The sequence below is a fragment of the Antechinus flavipes genome, chromosome 5, assembly GCF_016432865.1.
Source record: "Antechinus flavipes isolate AdamAnt ecotype Samford, QLD, Australia chromosome 5, AdamAnt_v2, whole genome shotgun sequence".
Classification (NCBI taxonomy): domain Eukaryota; kingdom Metazoa; phylum Chordata; class Mammalia; order Dasyuromorphia; family Dasyuridae; genus Antechinus; species Antechinus flavipes.
In genome coordinates this window covers 199484718-199506255 of record NC_067402.1, presented here as the reverse complement: position 1 = coordinate 199506255, position 21538 = coordinate 199484718, and the positions used below count along the sequence as shown (strand labels likewise).

The following is a 21538-nucleotide window of genomic DNA, read 5'->3' as shown; positions in this document are numbered from 1 at the left end:
GATATAGTGAGAGAAGTGGCTCTCCTGACCCCAACATTATTTGATATGATTACTGAAATAGATAACAAAAGGTTAATGTGTAAATGAAATACAAAGATACATCTACAATCTGTTATCCTTTATGAAAAGCGTGAGAACGTTCCGCCAAGTAACGTGAAAATGGTAGGTGAAAGAGTACTGGTGAATGCTTAATTGAGGAGAGGGACACATCAGCTGGATTTTGCAGGAAAAATGGACTTTTGATAAGTAGAAAAAGAGAGGGGACCAAAAAAAAAAAAGTAGCTGGTCATTGACTGGGGTCAAAATTGACAATAAGTTTTATGATCTTTGAAATGTTCAGTTGTGAATCTGAGAAACATTCGAGGCAGGACACATCTTTAAAATGGATGGTCCTGGGGAGCAGAGAGGAGAACCCTCCATGGATTCAGGATTGGGAGCTGAGCTGATAAAAAGAGTAATCTCAAGAAGAATAAATGAGTGACTTTCCTGGTAGACTACTGAGAAGTTAGGACACCATAGGAAGAGAAAGCACCTTATGGGCCTGAACTACTGGAGACATGAGTTACCCTGCCATGTTCTACATGTGTTCCTCTCTACCAGAGGCTGTCTTGTCAGTGGCCATTGGTTTGTCGTCTCAGGGCATGATGGTATAGGAATGATGGGATCCCTTTTCCCACAGGATGATGGCCACAAGCCCCAGGGAAGTAGTTCTCATGGTCTGGGGATGCCGTTGTTCTCAGGACCCTTGGGCTTGCCGGCCTATAGGAGGCAGGGGGCAGTTAGCTAGCAGTTAGAAGGGCTGTTTCTCTCTGTGAAGGCTAGTCAGGGGACAGAAGCACTTCTCTGAAGAGCACATAGAAAGAACATGGGACCAAAGTATATGAAGGAAGAAGCACACAAGGACAGACCATGGGGATCAATGCACGTAATTGATCAATCATTTAATCGAACTTTATTAAGCAGGTACTAGGGTAGATATTATGCTAAACACCGAGTGTACAAAGACAAAAGTAAAACACTTTCTCACACATCCATAGATTTAAAGCTGGGAAAGACATCAAGTGTATAGCACCTTCATTTCACAAATGAGGAAACTGAGGTACCAAGAAAAATGATTTGTTCAAAATCACACAGGCAGTAAGAGTCAGGATTAGAACTCGGGTCCTCTGATTCCAAATTCTATTCCCTTTCTGTTGTACTATGTGGCCTCCTGTGCTGTCAAAGAATTTATATTCTATTGGGAGAGACAATTTGCATACATAAGTAATATATACAGAAGTAGCCATGGCAGGGAAGGGAGCTTGTAGCAGAGGGAATGGGCCACCTTGATCTGGTCTAACCCTTCATTTCAAATGAACTATTTATTGACTAATGCTGGATCTTCTTCTATGAGCCTTGCATTCTACAATTCAAATAAAATCTTCTTTCTAGCTTGTTCTTCATCTAGAATTTTTTGCTATTGTTCCTTTACCAGTACAATCTCACCAGACTATTTCCAATTTTTGGAAAATGGCCCATTTGCTTAGTACCCACCCATAGACTCGTCAGTTTGTTGGCTACTAAGTGGTGAATTCTTTAAGGAAAAAAACCAAACTACAAAATGACCATTAATCCTGTGTGGTTCTATTTCTTCAAATCAAATGAGATAATATTTGTAAATTACTCAGCACAATTTTGCAAATTATCATCATTTCTTCAGGAAGGTTAACTACTGTAAATCAGTTGCCATTAAAAAAAAAAAAAGCAACAGGTTAAAACTACTTCAGCCAACAGTTGTCTTATCTTTTTGCTCAGTAGAGTTAAGAGTGGTTTAGAATATAAACTTGTTTGTTAAAAAAAAAAAAAAAAAATCTTATAGAGGAGGCTAGTAAAAGATTATTAGCAGTAGAACCTCATGAAACAATAGAGGTACAAAACCCATTTATACAATACTTACCTATTAAGCTAGGTAATCTAGACAGAATTTAAGCATGAAGCTGGAAGTAAAACAAAAAGGTAAGAAAATAGAAAAGATCTATTAAAATTAAAATTCTTATAACAAACTATTTTCTCCAAGAATGACAAAGGGAGCTTTCACATTTGGACTCATATCATGGTTCCCAATGAACTATATGAGGAAGTAGAAACGACACTAAAGAAAACAAAAAAATTAGGAAGAGCTGCAAAATGAGACTAAATAGCTATAGAGGAGGTCTATGTTGCAAGTGAGAGAGTTTTGAGAACATTGAACAATAAGCTTAGTGATATCTGAAATAAAATTTATAAAACTATTTGAAGGAGGGGAGAATACTAAATTCTTGGGGGAGGGAGGAATCACCAATACATCCTTCCTACTACCTCTTGGCAAAAGAGATGATAGACTGGATATATATTTACAGATATGGTTAATACATGGATTTATTTTACTTGACTAGACTTGTTACAAAGGAGGATTGTTGTTGTGGGAGGAGAATTACTTGACAAAAACAAAAGAGCATCAATGAAACACTAAAAATACATAAAATAGCAGAAGGATAAAATAGCACATTTTATTACTTCTGTGTTAAATTTAACATACTTCAAAAATTATATGTAACAAGTTCACAATCTTCTGGTTTTTATTTATTAAAATCCTCATTTTTATATTTAAGTTCATAATAAAGAACACTTTAAATATCATTAATCATCTAAGTGCAGTATTAATCATTTCTTATCGTTCAATAATCTTCCCTTATTCTCATGTACCATAGTTTGTTGAGCCATTTGCACATTGATAGATAATTATTTTCAGTTCTTTGCTACCACTAAAAAAAAAAAAAAGTTACTCTGAATATTTTGGTATAGACGGAAACTTTTCTATTTAACCTCTGATGAGATCTCTTCCTCCCTCAACTTTCATGCAGTACTCTTCCCTCGGCTTTCCTTGTACTTAACTGATTGTTCTTTCTCATCTCCTTTGCTGGGTCATTAATCAATCATTCAACAAACATTTATTAAGCACCTTCTATGTTCTAGGAACTGTGCTAAATGCTGGGTTTACAGTGACAAAAATGAAGTCTCTTCCCTCGTGGAGTTTACATGTTATTGGAAAAGATAACATGTACCTACTTGGGGGGGGGGTGAGTGTTTGCATGTGCACATGTGCAAAATAAATACAAGGTCAGTTTTGCAGTGGGGAGCACTATAGCACTGAGGAAATCAGTAAAAGCTTCATAGAAATGTCACTTGAGCAGAGTTCTGGAGGGAAAAGGGAACTCTTTAATAATGCAAGGGAGGTGAAAATATATTCCAGGTCTGGGAGATAACTAGTGCAGAAACAAACATGGAGTTAGGAGATGGAGTGTTATATATAACTAAATTATAAGCTCCTTGTAAGCAAGGACTTTCTTTTGTGTCTTTTTGTATTCCCAACTCTTAGCACAGTGCCTAACATAGTAGGTGATCTAAATAGATAGATACATACATTATATATATAAAATAAATGACTTACATATAAACAGAACAGTTAGGTAGTTTAGGGGCTAGAATGCTAGGACTGCTGAAGTCAAGAAAACATCTTTCAAGTTCAAATCTGGCCTCAGACACTAGCTATGTGATCCTGAGCAAATCACTTCACCCTGTTTGTCTCAGTTCCTAATCTGCAAAATGAGTTGGAGGAGGAAATGGCAGGCCGTTCCAGGATCTTTGCCAAGAAAAACCAAAATGGGGGTCATAGAGAGTCAGATATGACTGAAATGACTGAAAAACAATATTATATGTATATGTATACATATATACACATATATGCATACATATTATATATGCATATATACATATATTATGTGTGTGATAAATGACTAACTTTGAAGGGCAGCATGAAGGTTGGGAAGAGATGAAATTGAAGTCAGCAGGAATGATGGAATGAAAAAATGCTGAGGGTGGTGGGACTGGTATGACTAAATATGTCAGTTTTAGACAATAGAATATGGGAAAGGAAGCAATGTATAATGTGGTTTCTATTCCTTCCCCCTCCATCTAGTTTTTGTAATCGTGGAAAGTTAGGAGCAAATAAATAAAATGCTAATCTTTACTCTGCCTTCTGTTGATGAAATATAATGAAATTTCCCTAATGGAAAAGGAAGAACAATTTGGGGGAGGAAACTATTTAAACAAGCACAGCTCCTGGCTAGAGAAGAGAGTGTACCATATGGTCAAGAATGAGTCAGGCCCTCAGGAAGCCAGATGAGGAGAGGAGCATGCACCAGGATCTCTACAAAGATACCCCACTTAGGGAGGGAGCAGCAAGAGAAGGGAAAGACATGTCAAATCCTGCAATACGAGAAACATAAGTTGCTTTGGGCACATGTTTTCCTTGTATTTTTTTTTTTTTTTGCTATCAGTGTAACTAAGCTAATTGTACCCATTGACTAATTATTAAAGGGAAACACACCACTAGGTATTGAAGAACTTTGGTTTTAGGGGTGAAGACTCCACAGAGCACACTGAATCTGAATATGACTGGTTCTAATTGATGAATGCAGTGAGGGGTTAGCCCCAGAGGGGTTGGAAGATTGTTTGGGGCCCGTCTGTGAAGGGCTTTAAAAGCTAAAAAGAAGAGCTTATAATTAATCTTAAAGGCAGTTAGAGTATATTGAATTGTTGACATGGACAGAGGAGAAATTCTAGCTCGTTATCGGAGACTGGAGTAAAGAAGAAGGTGGTGGCTGATGTCGAGGGAGTTCCATTTTCTCAATAATGGATAAAGCGATGTTTTCTGTTGAGAGGGTCTGAGATGTTTGAGGATGGAAGAGAAGGTTGGGGGACCAGAATAGGGACTCATTTAGGGAGGAGTAATAATTGCCCCATTGTAATGAGGACCTGGTAAAAGTTAAATGAGATAATTTGTAATACAGCCCCATCAGTTCATTGCTGGATGGTGGGGATAATCCGGGGTGAAGGTCTGGCAAGGCGTGAACAGTGATGGAAAAGAACTTGGGAATAGGGGATACTGTGTAGTTGAGCACTTTTACTATGGAATTGAGGTTGGGAAGAGATGAAATTGAAGTCACCAGGAATGATGGAATGAAAAAGTGCTGAGGGTGGTGGGACTGGTATGAATGAAAAATATATTTAGGGGTAAAGCATAAGGAGAAATGGAATGATAGGTAGCCAAATAGCACAGTGGATAAAGTGCTGGGCCTGAGATCAGGAAGGCCAGATTTCAAACAGTGACATGACTTTGAGCAAGTCTCTTAACCTCTGTCTGTCTCAGTTTCCTTATCTGTAAAATAGGGATAATAATAGCAGTTATTTCCCAAAGTTGTTATGAGAATAAAATGACAAAATATTTGAAAAGTGCATATTACCTGACATATAGTAGGTGCTATGTAAATGCTACCTATTATGATATAGATACCTAATATGATTGTTATTACTATAATAGATTGAAATCAAAAAAAATTATCTTCACAGGATTATCATGAGAATCAAATGTAGCAATAGATATAAAAAGTAAATTGAATATTGTATAAAAGACTAAAACTGTGTAAAATGTTATAGTTATAGAATGTTGTATAATGCAAATGTAGTAATAAGAAGAAAAAGTTCTCCTGAGTAACATTTGTATTAGTTCAATCTAATTTACTTTTGGTATTTTATTTTATTTTATTTTCCTTTTTTTTAATTTCATAGCTTTTTATTTACAAGTTATATGTATGGGTGATTTTACAACATTGACAATTGCCAAACCTTTTGTTCCAATTTTTCCCCTCCTTCCCCCTACTCCCTCCCCTAGATGACAGGATGACCAGTAGATGTTAAATGTATTAGAGTATAAATTAGATACACAATAAGTATACATGACCAAACCGTTATTTTGCTGTACAAAAAGAATCGGACTCTGAAATATTGTACAATTAGCCTATGAAGGAAATCCAAAATGCAGGTGGGCAAAAATATAGGGATTGGGAATTCAATGTAATGGTTCTTAGTCATCTCCCAGAGTTCTTTTGCTGGGCGTAGCTGGTTCAGTTCATTACTGCTCCATTAGAACTGATTTGGTTCGTCTCATTGCTGAGTATGGCCACGTCCATCAGAATTGATCATCATATAGTATTGTTGTTGAAGTATATACTATTGGTATTTTAAAGAAATAAAATTACATTTCTTCATAAGCATCCTATATATAATTCAGGACTATAGGAATCCAAATTGCTCTTCCCTCCCCCAATCTCAGTTATTTAGGGTGTGGGTTTTTTAATGAATTGAATAGAAATTTAACTGATAAATAATAAGATAAGAGAAACAACACTAGGGAAATTCAAGATTATGTCCACATATCATATGGAGAAAATAACAATTAAATTTGACGTCAATTTGATTACAATACTTTTGTAGCTTATGAAAGAGAGAAAGAAGGGAAAATGAAATTATATCCTTTGATTGGGCCAGTGAGTAAATCTCTTTACTAATGGATGAAATCTTTCTCCTTCACTCTTCACCTGTTGTCCTGTATATTCATTTTCTCTTCCAGTCTGCTGTCCTGACATTTGGAAGATCACACTGAGAATTCTACTGAGGTGCTGCTCTCCGGAAGTGACTCTACAATGGATCAGGTTAGACCCAAGGACTGGCTTATGAAAGCTCCTGACCCTGCAAGGGATTATATATTTCGCTGTCAAGGAACATGACCTTAGAGAAATAATCTTGCCAGCAGAAAGAGCACTTTGTTTGGGGGTACTTAGAAAATAAGCTGGATTTAATTTAATTTACTTCTCAAGTATGTGGGGTAGTTTTTTAAAGGGTGGTAAATTTATGATTCGAGTTTACAGAGCTATTAACTGAGTTAGTTGGGATAGGAAAGTAATAATAAAGGAGCTGCACTTACTGTAAAGTAGAGCAGCTAGAGGACATTACAGTGGATAGAAGTCTAGGCGACCTGAGTTGAAATTCAGTCTTGACACTTTCTAGCCGTGGTCTGGGCAAGTCACGTAACTCTATTTGCCTCAGTTTCCTCACTTGTAAAATAAACTAGACAAGGAAATGACAAACCACACCAATGTCTTTGCCAAGAAGACCCCAAATAGGGTTATAAAGAGTAGGACACGAGTGAATAACAACCACAGAGAACTTAAGAGAGCTTCCAATGGCAAACATATTCAGAAGATAACAATGTAAAAACAACTTAGCGCTGCAGCTGGGTAGAAGATTAGCTTTGAAGTCTGGAAGACCTGAGCTGATGATTCTCTTATCTACTTATCCAGCCCTCTTTGTTGACCTCGGTTTCGTGTCTCCATTTGTTTTTTACATATCTCAAACTGAATGTCTTGTAATAGTAATAATAATAGTTACATTTATATAATGTTCCTTGTGCATTAGGTATTGTGCTAAATGCTTTATAATTATTATCTCATTTGATCCTCCCAACAACCTCTGAGACCACATTTGAACTTGGGTCTTCCTGACTTCAGCCTTGGCACTTTATTCTATTGCTTACTTGAGACTCCTAATGTCTAAAACTAAACTCATGACCTTTCCCCACTTCCAAACTTCCTTGTTACTGTTGCCTTTCAATCCCCTAGGCTCACAGCTTAGATATCATCAGCAGCTCCTCAATGTTTCTCACCCCTCACATGCAATCTGTTTTCAAGGTCTGCCAATTTCAGCTGTGTATCTTCTCTTAAATATTAATTACCCCCTTTTCTTAACACTTCCTCCACTTTGGTGCATCCCTCATCTCCATATCCCTGGGCTGTCCCTGTAAGTGTAAGTTTTCTTTGCCACAAGTCTCTCCCCGCCCCAGTGCATTCTCCACTCAGCTGCCGAAGTTATTTTCCTAAAATGAAGTCCTTGCCATGTTACCCCCTCCTCAGTAAACTACGGCAGCTTGCTATTACATGCAGAATCAAAATTTTAAATCCTCTATTTGGTCTTCAAATTCTTCCATAACTTATGCCCCACCACTTTCTAATTTTCTTACTCCTCAAGCCCCCCTCCTGATATTCTTCAGTCCAGTGACAATGCATATTTATTGTTTTTATTATTTATTGCTTGACTATGCATATTTAATATAATAATTTTGTTTTTCTTTTTTCATGCGAAAAGAAAAGTAGGAGGAATAAAAAATAGAATTTTTTGTTCACTGAAAAAATAAAGTTTGAGACAGAAACAAAACATTTTAGCATTTATAGAGGAGAGAAAGTACCAAGGAAAAGATGAAGATGGTACGAATAATTATAATCATTTCATCCAAAAAATTTTTAATTTTTAAAAAGATCTAATAATATAGACAAATGTCTTTTAAGTATCTCATTGTCTTCAAGGGACACTGTAATAAACAACTAAAATGTAAAGAATATGGCACAAAAATTGCATCAGATGAGACAAGGATTAATAAAATCAAAAAGAAACATATTAGCCAGCCAGCTTCCTTCTCTCCTAGTGGGACTGCTCAAGAATAGTACCAGAAACCTCCAGTTCTGGGCAGGGGGAACCAAAGCCAGGAAAGTAAAAGAGGCTGGAAGATATTGAGATCTCAGCCCTGGCCTGATGGAGTTGTAGCAGGGGACAGAGCCATCCTAACCTTCCTCACTGAGAGGGAGGACAGCCCATATGCCTTAGGGCTCTCCAAGAAATTGGTACTCAGGCTCTCCTCAGAGCTACGTTAGGGGACAAAGCCAGCTCCCACCAGATGACTACCCAGGATGAGAGATGCACAGTGCCTAGGAAGAAGTAGACTAGAATAGAGCTAGACCAGTATTTTCTCTGATCTCTCAAAAGGTGGTACCAGCTCCCATTTGATGATTATGAAAGGAGAAAGGATCAGAGAGTTAGTCAAAATTAGTACTCAAAAGCCAAAGAATGTGTCAGACACAATATGTGGACCGGAACAATAATACAAAAGTAGCATACGAGACAAAGCAAAAGCCAGCCTATCCAGCCAGAGAGAGCTAAGATTGTTGAAATTCTCGTCCCCACCTCACCCCTAAAAAAGGAGATGTAGGAATATAGAAATGAAAGCACACTTGAGCAATTGGAAAGGGCTGAATAAGGACTTCTGAAGCAAACAAAGCATAAAGATAATCATAAAAGACATCATGAATGTTTTTGATTACACAAAAAATTATGAAGTTTTTGAGCAAACACAATCAGTGCATTTAATATTAGAAGGGAAATGAGAGTCACAATTATAATTGTTAATTGTATAACAATATAGTGTTATAATCTCCTTCCATCATATTCTCCTCCATTCTCTTTTTATTCCTCTGCTTCTTCTTTATAAAGAAAAAAGAAGTAGTAAAAGAGAAAAAAAAGTGCATTATTATTTTTACCCAGTGACTGGCACAGAGTAGGCACTATATAAAAATGCTTATTTCTTTGCCTTTTTTTTGCATGTTGCCTCTCTTGCTCTTGTATCTCCAGTACTTAGTATAGTTCCTGGAATATAGTAAGCACTCAATAAATACTCAATAGTTTATTGATTGATAGCAGTAAATGGGGAACCACAGGATTTTGAGTAGAAAAGTAATATTAGAGAATTGTTACTCAAGCAGCAGTATAAATGGTGGAAGGATGAGTGAACAAAATGGAGACAGAAAGATCATTTGAGGGGGCCATTACAATAATTTAGGTCACAGTAGAGACTCAATGCAGTAGAGATTCAACCCAAAGGAATAGGTGATTAATCTGATGAGATTATCCAAGTTAGACTTATTGCCCACTCAATACTATCCCTTTCAACATTCCCCCCAATTCTTCCCCCCCTGGCTTAATCTGGCTCAGACTCCATTAAAAGCTACATAAGCAAATTTTTTCTACCCTTACTTTTCCCTTTCAATTATCTCACATCTTATTCCCTAGATAACCACAGTAAACAGGCTTTATGCTCTCCGACAGTGACCAGGAAATAAGGTCTACCCTCCAACACACTTTTTATTATCTTTACCAAAAAAAAAAAAAAAAAACTGTTTTATATTTCTACTATATTTAACATATATTGGACTACTTGCCATTTAGAGGAGGGCATAGGAGAAGGGGGGAAAATTGAAACACAGGGTTTTGCAAGGGCTAATCTTGAAGAATTGTCCACTGTTTTGAAAAATAAAAAGCTTTAATTAAAAAAAAATTTAAAAATAAAGTTAGAGAAAAAAAATCTTAATGTTTTTCTGAACTCCCTTGTTTCCATGAAGGACATCATTCTTCCATTTTCATAGGTATTCAAACATCCTCCTTATTCTTGATGCCCTGCTCAATTGAAATAATTTTCTTCAAAATTTCCAATGATCTCTTAATTAGCAAATCTAATGCCCTTTTCTCAGTCTTCATTTTTCTTGACTTTTCTGTAGCAATTGAAACTGGTGATCATCTTCTGAATTCTCTTATTCTCTGTGGTGCGGTGACATTGCTCTTTACCATGTTTCCATCTGTTCATGTTGCCTGCGGCTCCATCCTGGACTCTCTGCTCTTCTTTCTGTATGATCTCATTTGGTGATCTCATCAGCTCCCATTAGTTCAATAATTTCTGTACAAATGATTCCCAGATTTGTTTACATAGCTCTAGTTTCTCTCCTAAGTTCCAGTCCTTTATAACCAACTGTATTTTGGACATCTAAAACTGGATGTCACAAGCATCTTAAATTCATTGTGACTAAATCAGAATTCATCTTTTCCCCTAAAATTATCCCCTCTTTTCAACTCTTCTATTACTGTTAGAGATACTGTCATCCTCATTCAGCATATTATCCTTTTATCTTTATAACATTTCTCATACATAATGTCCCCTTCTCTATACTCATACAACCAATTCTCTCTGTGCTCCTCATCTTCTTGCCTAAAACTACTCTAATAGCCTCCTCATTAACCTACATAACTTGTCTCTCCCCACTCTGATCTACCTTCTATTCAGCTGCCAAAGTGATTTTCTGGAAGTAAAGGTTTCACCATTTCCTTCCTCAAAAAACTCCTATGGTTCCCTATTGATCCTAGGATCAAGTATTATTTTATCTTCATATAATCCTTTTTTAAAATTTCATTTTTATGTTTTATAATGTTCAAAATTATTAATGTACTAGTACATGCATTTAATTTATTGATAAGTAAATGCATCATGGATGCATGTTCAATAATTTTTTATTGATGGGGAATATGGTGAAAAAATTTGGAGACCACTAGTTTATGCAACAGGAAATGAAGGCCTGAATTAAGGTAGTTGAAGAATGAATATGAAAAAGGGAACATATCTGAGAGAGATTGTGGACTTGGCAGCTAATTGGCTATTCAGACTGAGGGACAAAGAAAGATCAAAGATGACTCTGAAATTAAAAACTTCTGTGATCCTGAGAATGTTGGTTCCATCAACAGAACTAGATATTAGAAGGAAGTGGAAAGTATATTGTTAATATTTTTACTTTCCAGGATATGAAGAGGTGCTAGCAGTTAAAGAGATAAGTCCACAAGATTTACTTAGGTAAAGATAATGAATAACCTGTCTAGAGGTTCTACAGAGACCTGAAAAACTTTTCTGTCACCCAGTCATTTCAGGGTATGTATTGAGCAAGCTAAACAGACTCACACCCTCCTGGCTAAGAACTTACACTGTTTGTCCCAAAACTCTTAGCGCACTTTTGTTTAAAACTGATATTGAGAGAACATTTGAGACCTTTTGGGCAAGTGAGCAAATACTTTTGAAGGCTAATCGTGTGGCATTTTCTCCTCTGCAATTAGGTGTTAACTAATACCTAAAGGATGTTCCAGTGCCAGACCATTTGCTAATTGGTTTCTGTGTTGCTCCAAGGATAATGGACAGACCAGCTTGCTGCTGTACAACTTCCTACAATGTTCCGGTAACAACCTTTTCCAAAAGGAGCTGAAGGAGCTGGACAGTGAGCTGGCCGTGTTTGTCTCCAAGAACGGCTGTTCGGAGCAGGAATATGAGCTGCAAACAGATGGCAATCGGTGCTATTTTGACATGTCCAGAGAGGAGGTCTTAGGTAGGCTTCTTGTCCTGACTCCTTTTTCCAGGCTAGTCGGAGAATAGCGCAGACTTCCTGGGGGGTATGTCTTACAAAATCACTGCCTCACATTCTCACATATGCTTTCTCCTTTGATCCCACAAAAACTTTGATTGAAAAAGTCAACAGGTTTTTTTCCTATTTTGCAGATGAGGAAAGACTCTGAGGAAGGTTAACAAACATAAGCTGTTTGTTGCATGCTTTGTATTTATTTATATATCTATCACAATGCATGGCATTCTGTAGTAGGTACTTAGCAAATACTTATGGATTGATTAATTACATAGTTATAGTTAGTGAGAGAGGCAGTGGATGGAGCATCTGTCCAGGAATCAGGAAGTCCTGAGTTCAAATCCAGCCTCAAACACTTACTAGCTGTGTGACCCTGGGCAGGTCATTTAATCCCATTTGCCTCAGTTTTCTTATCTGCAGAATAAGCTGGAGTAGGAAATTGCAACTTATTCTAGCCTTCTTGCCAAAAAAACAAACAAACCAAAAACAAAAAAAAATCAAATGGGTCACAAAAAGTCAGAATTAACTGAAAAGTGACTGAACAATAAGAAAAGCTAGAGAGAAGTGGGTCTCTTAATTCCTTGTCCAGTAGGTCCCACATTTTCTCTACTTTTAAAATGAAAAAAGAAAAACCTTAAAAAAAAAAAAATCAAAAGGGTAGTTAGGTGGTGCAATGGTTAGAGCAACCGGCCCTGGAATCAGAATTACTAGACCTCAAAATCAGCCTGAGACACTTAATATTCATGGGACCCTGGCAAGTCATTTAACAATGAATGTGTCTTTCTTCTTCTCCCCGCCAAAAAAAAAAAAAATCAATATTCTCTTACCCTGAGAGTTCACTTCTCAAGCTTTTACCTTTGATGTTTCTGAACTTCCCATTCCCACCAGCCCCATGATCAGAGATTGGATACTAAAAAAAAAGTTAGATTGTTGGAGAAAAGAAAAATGAGGTTTCTTGTCAATTACAATTTTTTTTTTCCATTTCAAATGTTATATTCCCAATTTTTGTCTCTGGGCTTTTAGATATCGTGGTGTTTAGCTTATATTCAACCCCTCCTCAGAATGTTCTCAGGAATGGATTATTTATTACTTTTGATAGATAATCCATTTGACATTGCATAGGATAACCTAACAGCTTGAACATATTATGGGCAGGGAGGAGATCTAGTGACCAGCACTGCTTGGGCCATCAGTGATCCTCCAAAACAATCTCAGGATGACTCATCATCTTTTTTATGTCATTGTAGTATAGCGAAAAGGACAGCAGACTGATGGTGTTCTGGTAAAGACCCTTTTACTTGCTAGTCATGAGGCTGAACAAATGAGTTGTCAGTTAAATTCTGTGCATTTTGAGGTTAAAAAAAATGAGTAAAATAAAATAAAGTTTAAAAAGAGGTATAAAAATAAATAAAATAAAAAACTAAAAATAAGTGAAATAAAATGAAATAAAAATAAGTAAAAGTAAATAAAGAAAAAATAAAAATTCCTCCACTACCTGTTTCATAGTGTTATTGTGAGCAAAGTGTATTAGAATTTAAAGCTGTGTCAGCTGGGTATTTCTGGATTAGGTGAATGATCCTCCCTTCCCTTACCTGTCTCGATATAATCACAGGAGCCCTAAAACTGCTGGTCCCTAATTTCATCGTAATTCAGAGTGTGAGTCTGCATTTCTTTCTTGTGTATATCAAGACATCTCATATCTCAAAGCCTGTTGGCACTTCCTGTTGGAAAGAGCTAGAACATAATCAAGGACTCTTCTACTGTTTTGCTGACAGAGAAGGATAATTGTCCTTAACGTACTCAAAGACCAGACAATTGTAGCTTTTCTATTCAGAAAGAAAGAAAGAAAAATTTCCTTAAAAATAGGAAAACAGCATTGTTCTCCTTTGCAGATTCTCCTTCCTCAGTAGCTGGATCTGCTCCTCATTCAGGACTCTTAGTTTTTTCTCTTTTTCCAACCTTGCTTCATACTGAGCTAGACCCCCACCTCTATAACTATAACTCTTAATTTCTAAGGTCAAATTTGGTCCAGAGTGTTCCTGAAAAGCATTTGGTGGGGTTAACGTTGTCTTTCTTCACCAATTCTGTCCCAAAACTGTTCTCAGAAGGACCGCCAGAAATGCTTGTGAAACACTTGTTATACAAAGATAGGAGTGTTGGTGGCGGAATAGATTCTATGGGAAAGAAACAAGTGGTACACTGGTAGTTAACTCTACTTAGTCTGCATGAGTACTCAGAATGAGAAGTCCACATGTCACCCAGCCCCAGACATTCAGAATGCTAGGAGTGTTCTACTATCCCCACATGAAGATGTTAACCATCTGATTTTGGCTAAATTCAGGGAGAGATTCACATCATCAATCAATTTCTTCTCCTGAACCTTCCTCACATTCATGTTTTTTTACTAGATTTAGTACCCTTCCCTTGGTCACCTATGTTGTTAATTAACTAAGCCTCCCCGCCTCCCTAATAACCTCCCCTTAGTCTTTGTGAATTAGTTCAAGAAATATTGTATAAATAAGAGCTGAAATAGGCAGCCTGACCTGTTACAAATAGGAAAGTTTTTTGTTGTTGACAGGCAAATAAAGCTAACTCTCTAATTTGGCTATTTGTGAAATCAGATTCAGAAAGCCAAGAAGTTCTGCAGCGCATAGCGACACACCTTGCCCAGATTGGGGACAAGATAGACAGTAGCATCCAGCCCAGGTTGGTGGATAACCTGATCCAGCAGTTCAGAAATATTAATCTGCCAGCTGAGGTAAGGAAATAAAACTTTTGTGCTCATTGGTGAAAACATTCTGTTTATCATCATTAGTTCTAAGAAATCAAGATGGCTTTATATGAATTTATTTAGTTCCAGCCTGGCCTGCCCACATTCTGCTAGTTGGTTCAGATAAAGTTCTCGCCAGTAGTACTTGGGACTGAAAGATATGGGAAAGATGGAATATTCCTTCAGGTGATTCTCATGGAGCTTGGGATGCCGAGCTTGGAACATCCTGATTGCCTTTTTTCTAGATGTTCCTAGTTTATCAATCTCTTTCCCCATACATAGTTTCCAGAGTGATCTTACTCAGGCAAAGCATAGAAAACTGTTACTTCTCCAGTCCTGGATATTAGTAATAATAAAAATAATAACAGTAAAAATAGCTCATTTTATAAAGTGCTTGCTATGTGCCTGGCTCAGTGCTAAGCATTTTACAAATACTGTCTTATTTAATCTCTGAGCACTATGGCACTGAATGTAGTCTGAATACAACCATTAATATTTTTATCTGCTATGTCAAACTGTTGGCTCATATTGAGCTGTCAAGACATTAAAATTTAGAGATATTTTGGAAATGGACTGCTATCTCGGATGCCTTCTTTCTCTGTTTTGTATTTTGAAGATGATTTACTGAGCCCAAGTATAAACTTTTACATTTATCTTTATTACATTTCATTTTATTAGATCTGAGCCAGAATTCCAGGATTTGGAGATCTTTTGGGATCCCAATTCTGTCATCTAATGCTTAGTTACCCTTTGCTTGTTCTGTTATCCTCAGATTTTCTAGATATGTCATATACTCCCTTTTCTAAGTCATCATTAAGAAATGTTAAACAGCATATGGCCAAAGGAAAATCATGGAGTGCTCCTCTAGAGCCATGGTGGCTTAGTGCTATTGATGATCACTCTTTAGGATATGCCAGTCAACAAGCTTGGAGTCTACCTAACTAGATTGCCATCCAATGCCCATTTTCCGAAGTTTTGAGGGAACTTTGGTGTAGTGGATACAGCACCAAACCTGAAATCAGGAGGACCTGAGTTCAAATCTGATCTCAGACACTCAACATGTCCTAGCTGTGTGACCTGGGCAAGTCACTTAACCCCAGTTGCCTCAGGAGAAAAAAATAAAATGAGGTTTTGGTGCCTTTATGAAATCTGTAATGCTCTGATGTGGCAATCTAGGAACTGCTAAAAAGGGAACTAAAGTCTAGAGTAGTATCACTTTTTTCTGATAAAGCCATGCTGGCTGGATTTCTCTCTTGTGTAGGGTTTTTTGTTTTGTTTTGTTTTTATTACTCATTCCCACAATAATAATAGGTTCTAGAATTTTGTCAGAAATTGAAGTCTATACAATTTGCAGAATTCAAATTTTCCCCTTTGGAAAAATCTAAACGTTTACCTTTTAAAAATCCTTCTGTGCTTCTTCTATTCTCTGGAGTCTTTCAGAGACTACTGATAGCATCTCAGTTATCACATCTTCTAGTTCTTCATTATAGCAGAAATGCAGGTTATCTAGTGACTTGAACTCATCAAAAGCATCGAAGTAATCTCTTATTCTTCTTGGTTACTTTTATTATAGTGTTGTATGTATGTAACCTCATTTGTGATTCTCACAACAACTCTAGGAGGTAGGTGCTACTATTATTCCCATTTTACAGATAAGGAAACTGAGGCAAACTGGGTTAAATGACTTGTCTCAGCATCACAAAGCTAGTAACTATCCAAGGTCAGATCTGAATTCAAGTCTTCTTGCCTTGACTGGGCCACCCACTGGGAAAACATGTAGATGAGAACCAAAAGAACTCTGCCTTCTCTCTGTTGTCAGTTACTTTCATCCCTTATCCCTAAGCTGTGGTTCCATCCATTCATTGATCTCTTCAGCTCCAAGTCTTTGATCAATGATCTCAGGATGTCAGGCTGATCAGTTTGGATATAAATAAATATCCTTTGAACCACTTTCAATTTCTTTTTTTTTTTTTTTTCCCTTTTTATTCTGAGACAATTGGGATTAAGTGACTTGCCCAGGATCACACAGCTGGGAAGTATTAAGTGTCTGAGTTCAGATTTGAACTCAGGTCCTGTACTTTAGGACTGGCATTCTATCCACTGCGCCATCTAGCTAGTCCCCTTTGAACCACTTTCTCAAAAAAAGACTCTTAGAAGTGGAGGATGCTGGGGAGTGGAGGAAAAAAATCTTGTGCAGAAGTTAGGGAGCATAAAACCTATTGCAGTTTGAACAAGTGGCTGTGCTTGACTCTTCATATAAATAAAAAGGATTGAAACAAACCATACACAATTTTAAAAGTTCCTTATACAGAGGAGTCTTCCAAAATGGGAGTTGAGATAGTAATAATAGTAAGAAGAATATTGTCTCGATCCACCTTTTTGCTTCATTTCTAGAAGCAGAAATTTACATATCATTCATACCATGAATTGTGAAGTGGGTTACAGAATTCTGGGAAGATATACAGTAGATCAGAAAATACCAGACTCTCCAATTTTCTTCCATAAACAAGTCAAAATGTCACTTCAAAGTAAACTTAGAGAGGCAGGAAATAAATGAAAATTGGGGTAAAACAGTTGTCCTCCTAAGATAATTTAAGAGGATCTCTGGAAAAACCAGCCTTTCTAGTGTTGGAGAGTTAGCCCAATCGAAGTGCAGACAACTCCAGGTAGACTCCCACAATTAATAGACCACAAATCCTGGAGGCAGCTGGTCTGGGAGGCAGCCTCAGCTTCAGGAACTTTCACCTGTCAGTCTGTGAGGGTCAGTCAGCGGAATAGGGAAAGATTCGAAAAATTCTCAGCAACAGCAGAGCTCTCCTGAGCAGACATGGTCCTGGCCTGCAGCTGTGGATTGGAAGGAACAAGTATATGTACGGTGATGGGGCGGCACCTTGCTAACATGGGCAATTGTAGGAGAGCCGAGTTCCCGATTTTGTTTCCAGGTAGAAGGTTCAGAAATTTGTAGCTGCAGGAAGGACCACAAGGAGGAGGACTTGTGGCGGGGTCCTTGGCTGGCCCTGGCTGTGGCTTAGGGCTGGAGAGGATTGTGGGAGGTCAGGCCCCCAGACAGTGCTTAAAAACAACAATAGGAAAAACTGGAAGCCTGGACATCACCCCCTACGCCATCCAATTAAAAAGCTCAACTATAATAATAAGCCAAAACAAATAGGGAGAATCAGAATCTAACCACAAATAGCCATGATGAGATAGAAAAGATCTGCATTCAATAGTAGAAGATAGTGAAGTTAAAAAACTCTATTCCTGGGATGATGAGTTGGGGGCAGAGGGGAAAGAAATTGGAACAAGGGATCAGTCTGAGGGAGAATGAGAATGGAGTTGAATGACAGACTGGATTCAGAATCACAGGAATAAAGGCATAGTAGGATGACAGGGTTATAGGTTAATAACTAAGGAATTAGTTTAGTCTGAATATGTAAGTTAGTTGTGCTTAATTTTTTCTTTTTTGAGTAGAAGTTTTTAACCATTTTTGTCATAGATCCCTTTGGCAGGCTGGTGAAGCCCTTCTCAGAATAATAAATAAAACACATAGACTATTAAATAAAGCTATTTATATTGAAATGCAGTTATCAAAATGTTTTTTAAAGATAAGTTCATGGGCTGATTCAACCACTCTGTAGAGCTGTTTGGAACTATGCCTAAAGGTCTATAAAATTAAATATATCCTTTGACCTAATAATACCTCTACCAGGCATGTGTCCCAAAAGCGATTTTTCTTTTTTAAAGGGAAAGGACTTACGTGTACAAAAATATTTCCAACCACTCTTTTCTCAGGGCAAAGAATTGGAAATTGAATTAATTGGGAAATAGCTGAATAAATTGTAATATGTGATTAGAATAGAATGTTATTGTTCTATGGGAAATGATGAGCAGGATACTCTCGAAAGAACTTGGAAAGTCCCCCATGAGCTCAAGCAAAGTGAAATGTACTGTGTCCAAAGTAATAGCAGTGTTGTGGGATGATCAATTGTGAATAACTTTGCTATTCTCAGCAATATGGTGATCTAAAAGTATTCTGAAGGATTTATGATAAAGGATGATATCTATACCTAGAAAACTTTATTTTTCTTGAGGATTTTTTTTATTGGGGGGGAATCTATGTTTTCCTTTGCAACATCACTTTTTTGAAAATGTTTTGCATAACTTCACACATGTATCTTCCCACTTGGGGGGGAGGAGGTGGGACAGAGGAAGGAAGAGAATCTGGAAATCAAATAAAATATCAAATAGATAAAAATATAATTTCTTTAAAAAGTTCATAGTTACCCTATAGCAATCTAGTGTTTGACAAACCCAAAGATTCTAAATTTTGGGATAAGATTTCATTATTTGATAAAAACTGCTGGGATAACTGGAAATTAGTATGGCAGAAATTAGGCAAGGACCCACACTTAACACCACATACCAAGATAAGATCAAAATGGGTCCATGACCTAGGCATAAAGAACGAGATTATAAATAAATTGGACGAACATAGGATAGTTTATCTCTCAGACTTGTGGAGGAGAAAGAAATTTGTGACCAAAGATGAACTAGAGACCATTACCAATCACAAAATAGAAAATTTTGATTATATCAAATTAAAAAGCCTTTGTACAAACAGAACGAATGCAAACAAGATTAGTAACTGGGAAGCAACAAACTGGGAAAACATCTTTACAATTAAAGGTTCTGATAAAGGCCTCATTTCCAAAATATATAGAGAACTGACTCAAATTTATAAAAAAATCAAGCCATTCTCCAATTGATAAATGGTCAAAGGATATGAACAGACAATTTTCAGATGAAGAAATTGAAACTATTACCACTCACATGAAAGAGTGTTCCAAATCACTATTGATCAGAGAAATGCAAATTAAGACAACTCTGAGATATCACTACACACCTGTCAGATTGGCTAAGATGACAGGAAAAAATAATGATGAATGTTGGAGGGGATATGGGAAAACGGGGATACTGATGCATTGTTGGTGGAGTTGTGAACGAATCCAATCATTCTGGAGAGCAATCTGGAATTATGCCCAAAAAGTTATCAAACTGTGCATACCCTTTGATCCAGCAGTGTTTCTACTGGGCTTATACCCCAAAGAGATACTAAAAAAGGGAAAGGGACCTGTATGTGCCAAAATGTTTGTGGCAGCCCTGTTTGTAGTGGCTAGAAACTGGAAAGTGAATGGATGCCCATCAATTGGAGAATGGCTGGGTAAATTGTGGTATATGAATGTTATGGAATATTATTGTTCTGTAAGGAATGACCAGCAGGATAAATACAGAGAGGCTTGGAGAGACCTACATGGTCTGATGCTAAGTGAGATGAGCAGAACCAGGAGATCATTATACACTTCGACAACGATATTGTATGAGGATGTATTCTGATGGAAGTGGATTTCTATGACAAAGAGACTTAACTGAGTTTCAATGATGGACAGAAACAGCTACACCCAAAGAAGGAATACTGGGAAATGAATGTGAACTATTTGCATTTTTTATTTTCTTCCCGAGTTATTTTTACCTTCTGAATCCAATTCTCCCTGTGCAGTGGGAGAACTGTTCGGTTCTGCAAATATGTATTGTATCTAGGATATACTGCAACATATTTAACATATATAGGATTGCTTGCCATCTGGGGGGGTGGGGGGAGGGAGGGGAAAAAACGAAACATAAGCGAGTGCAAGGGATAATGTTGTAAAAAAAATTACCCTGGCATGGATTCTGTCAATACAAAGTTATTATTAAATAAAATAAAATTTAAATTAAAAAAAAAAAGTTCATAGTTACCAAGTTAAGAATCTCTGCTAATAAGAAATGAATCTATGGAAGGGGAAGATGTAGATAATTTAAAATTGTATAAAATGACATCAATATAATTTTATTTTTAAATATGCTGTTTTAAATGTTTTTGCAAAGGACCAGTCTCTCTCTGATCTTCTTGAAGTACAAGCTGAATATCAATATCATGAACTATAGCTTAGTGATTTTTTTTTAGGACAGTTCCAAGTTGTTTTCTAGAACCATTAGACAAAAGCTTGGCCTTACATATGTATATTAGTGGGGACATGCCTTTCCACATCTCCAACATTTGCCATTTTTGCATGTTGTCATCTTTACCATTCTCATGAGCATAAGGCAAAACTTAGGTTAATTCACATTTTATTAATATTTGGAGTATTTGTTCACATTTCAGTCTTTAAAAGCTACATAAAATAAAATTAAACTGAATGCTTTGTACTAGTGATTAAGTGAGGCCCTGAAATAGAGTTGAGAAAATATACTTATCTCTCTTCTTTGTAAAAGGGAGAGGGGAAGGTAGTGGAATATTTAATGCATTGTTTATGTGTTGATTTTGCTAAAAGTGCTTTCTCTTTTTTTTTTTTTACTCCTTATTGCAAGGAAGGACTGGATGGGTGGGGCAGAGGGAAAGCATACTATTTAAAAATGAAATTGATATTAAATCCAAGCATATGAAATTAAAAAAAAAAAAAGCAACTTCCTATCAGTAGCTGACTATTTATTGGGAAATGGTTTTGCTTTATTTTTTATCTTTAAGTATTTGTATCAGTTCTCTGAAACGGATATTATGACATAAAGATTTCCCATTTTAAGAGCTTATTTTATTTTTCTAGATAATTTATTTTGTTTATGCAAAAGCTCTTTAGTTTTATGTACTCAAAATTATCTTATCTGTTATGATCATTGTTATACTTTGATAAAATTTTCCTCTATTCATGGATATGAAAGGTGTCACACTTTATTCTACCTTTTTTTTTTTTTT

The 21538-nt window shown here is 36.7% G+C and overlaps 1 protein-coding gene across 2 annotated transcripts in view; it reads left to right on the top strand.

Moving 5' to 3' along the window:
* Window positions 1–21538, top strand: part of BID (BH3 interacting domain death agonist) — a 45823-nt gene that overhangs the window by 19050 nt on the left and 5235 nt on the right. For both annotated transcript variants that reach the window (XM_051961764.1, XM_051961763.1), the window contains exons 2-4: window positions 6491–6572; window positions 11750–11945; window positions 14600–14736. In XM_051961764.1, coding sequence (XP_051817724.1) covers window positions 6564–6572; window positions 11750–11945; window positions 14600–14736 — 342 coding nt within the window. In that variant the 5' untranslated portion in view covers window positions 6491–6563. The remainder of the gene's footprint in view (window positions 1–6490; window positions 6573–11749; window positions 11946–14599; window positions 14737–21538) is intronic.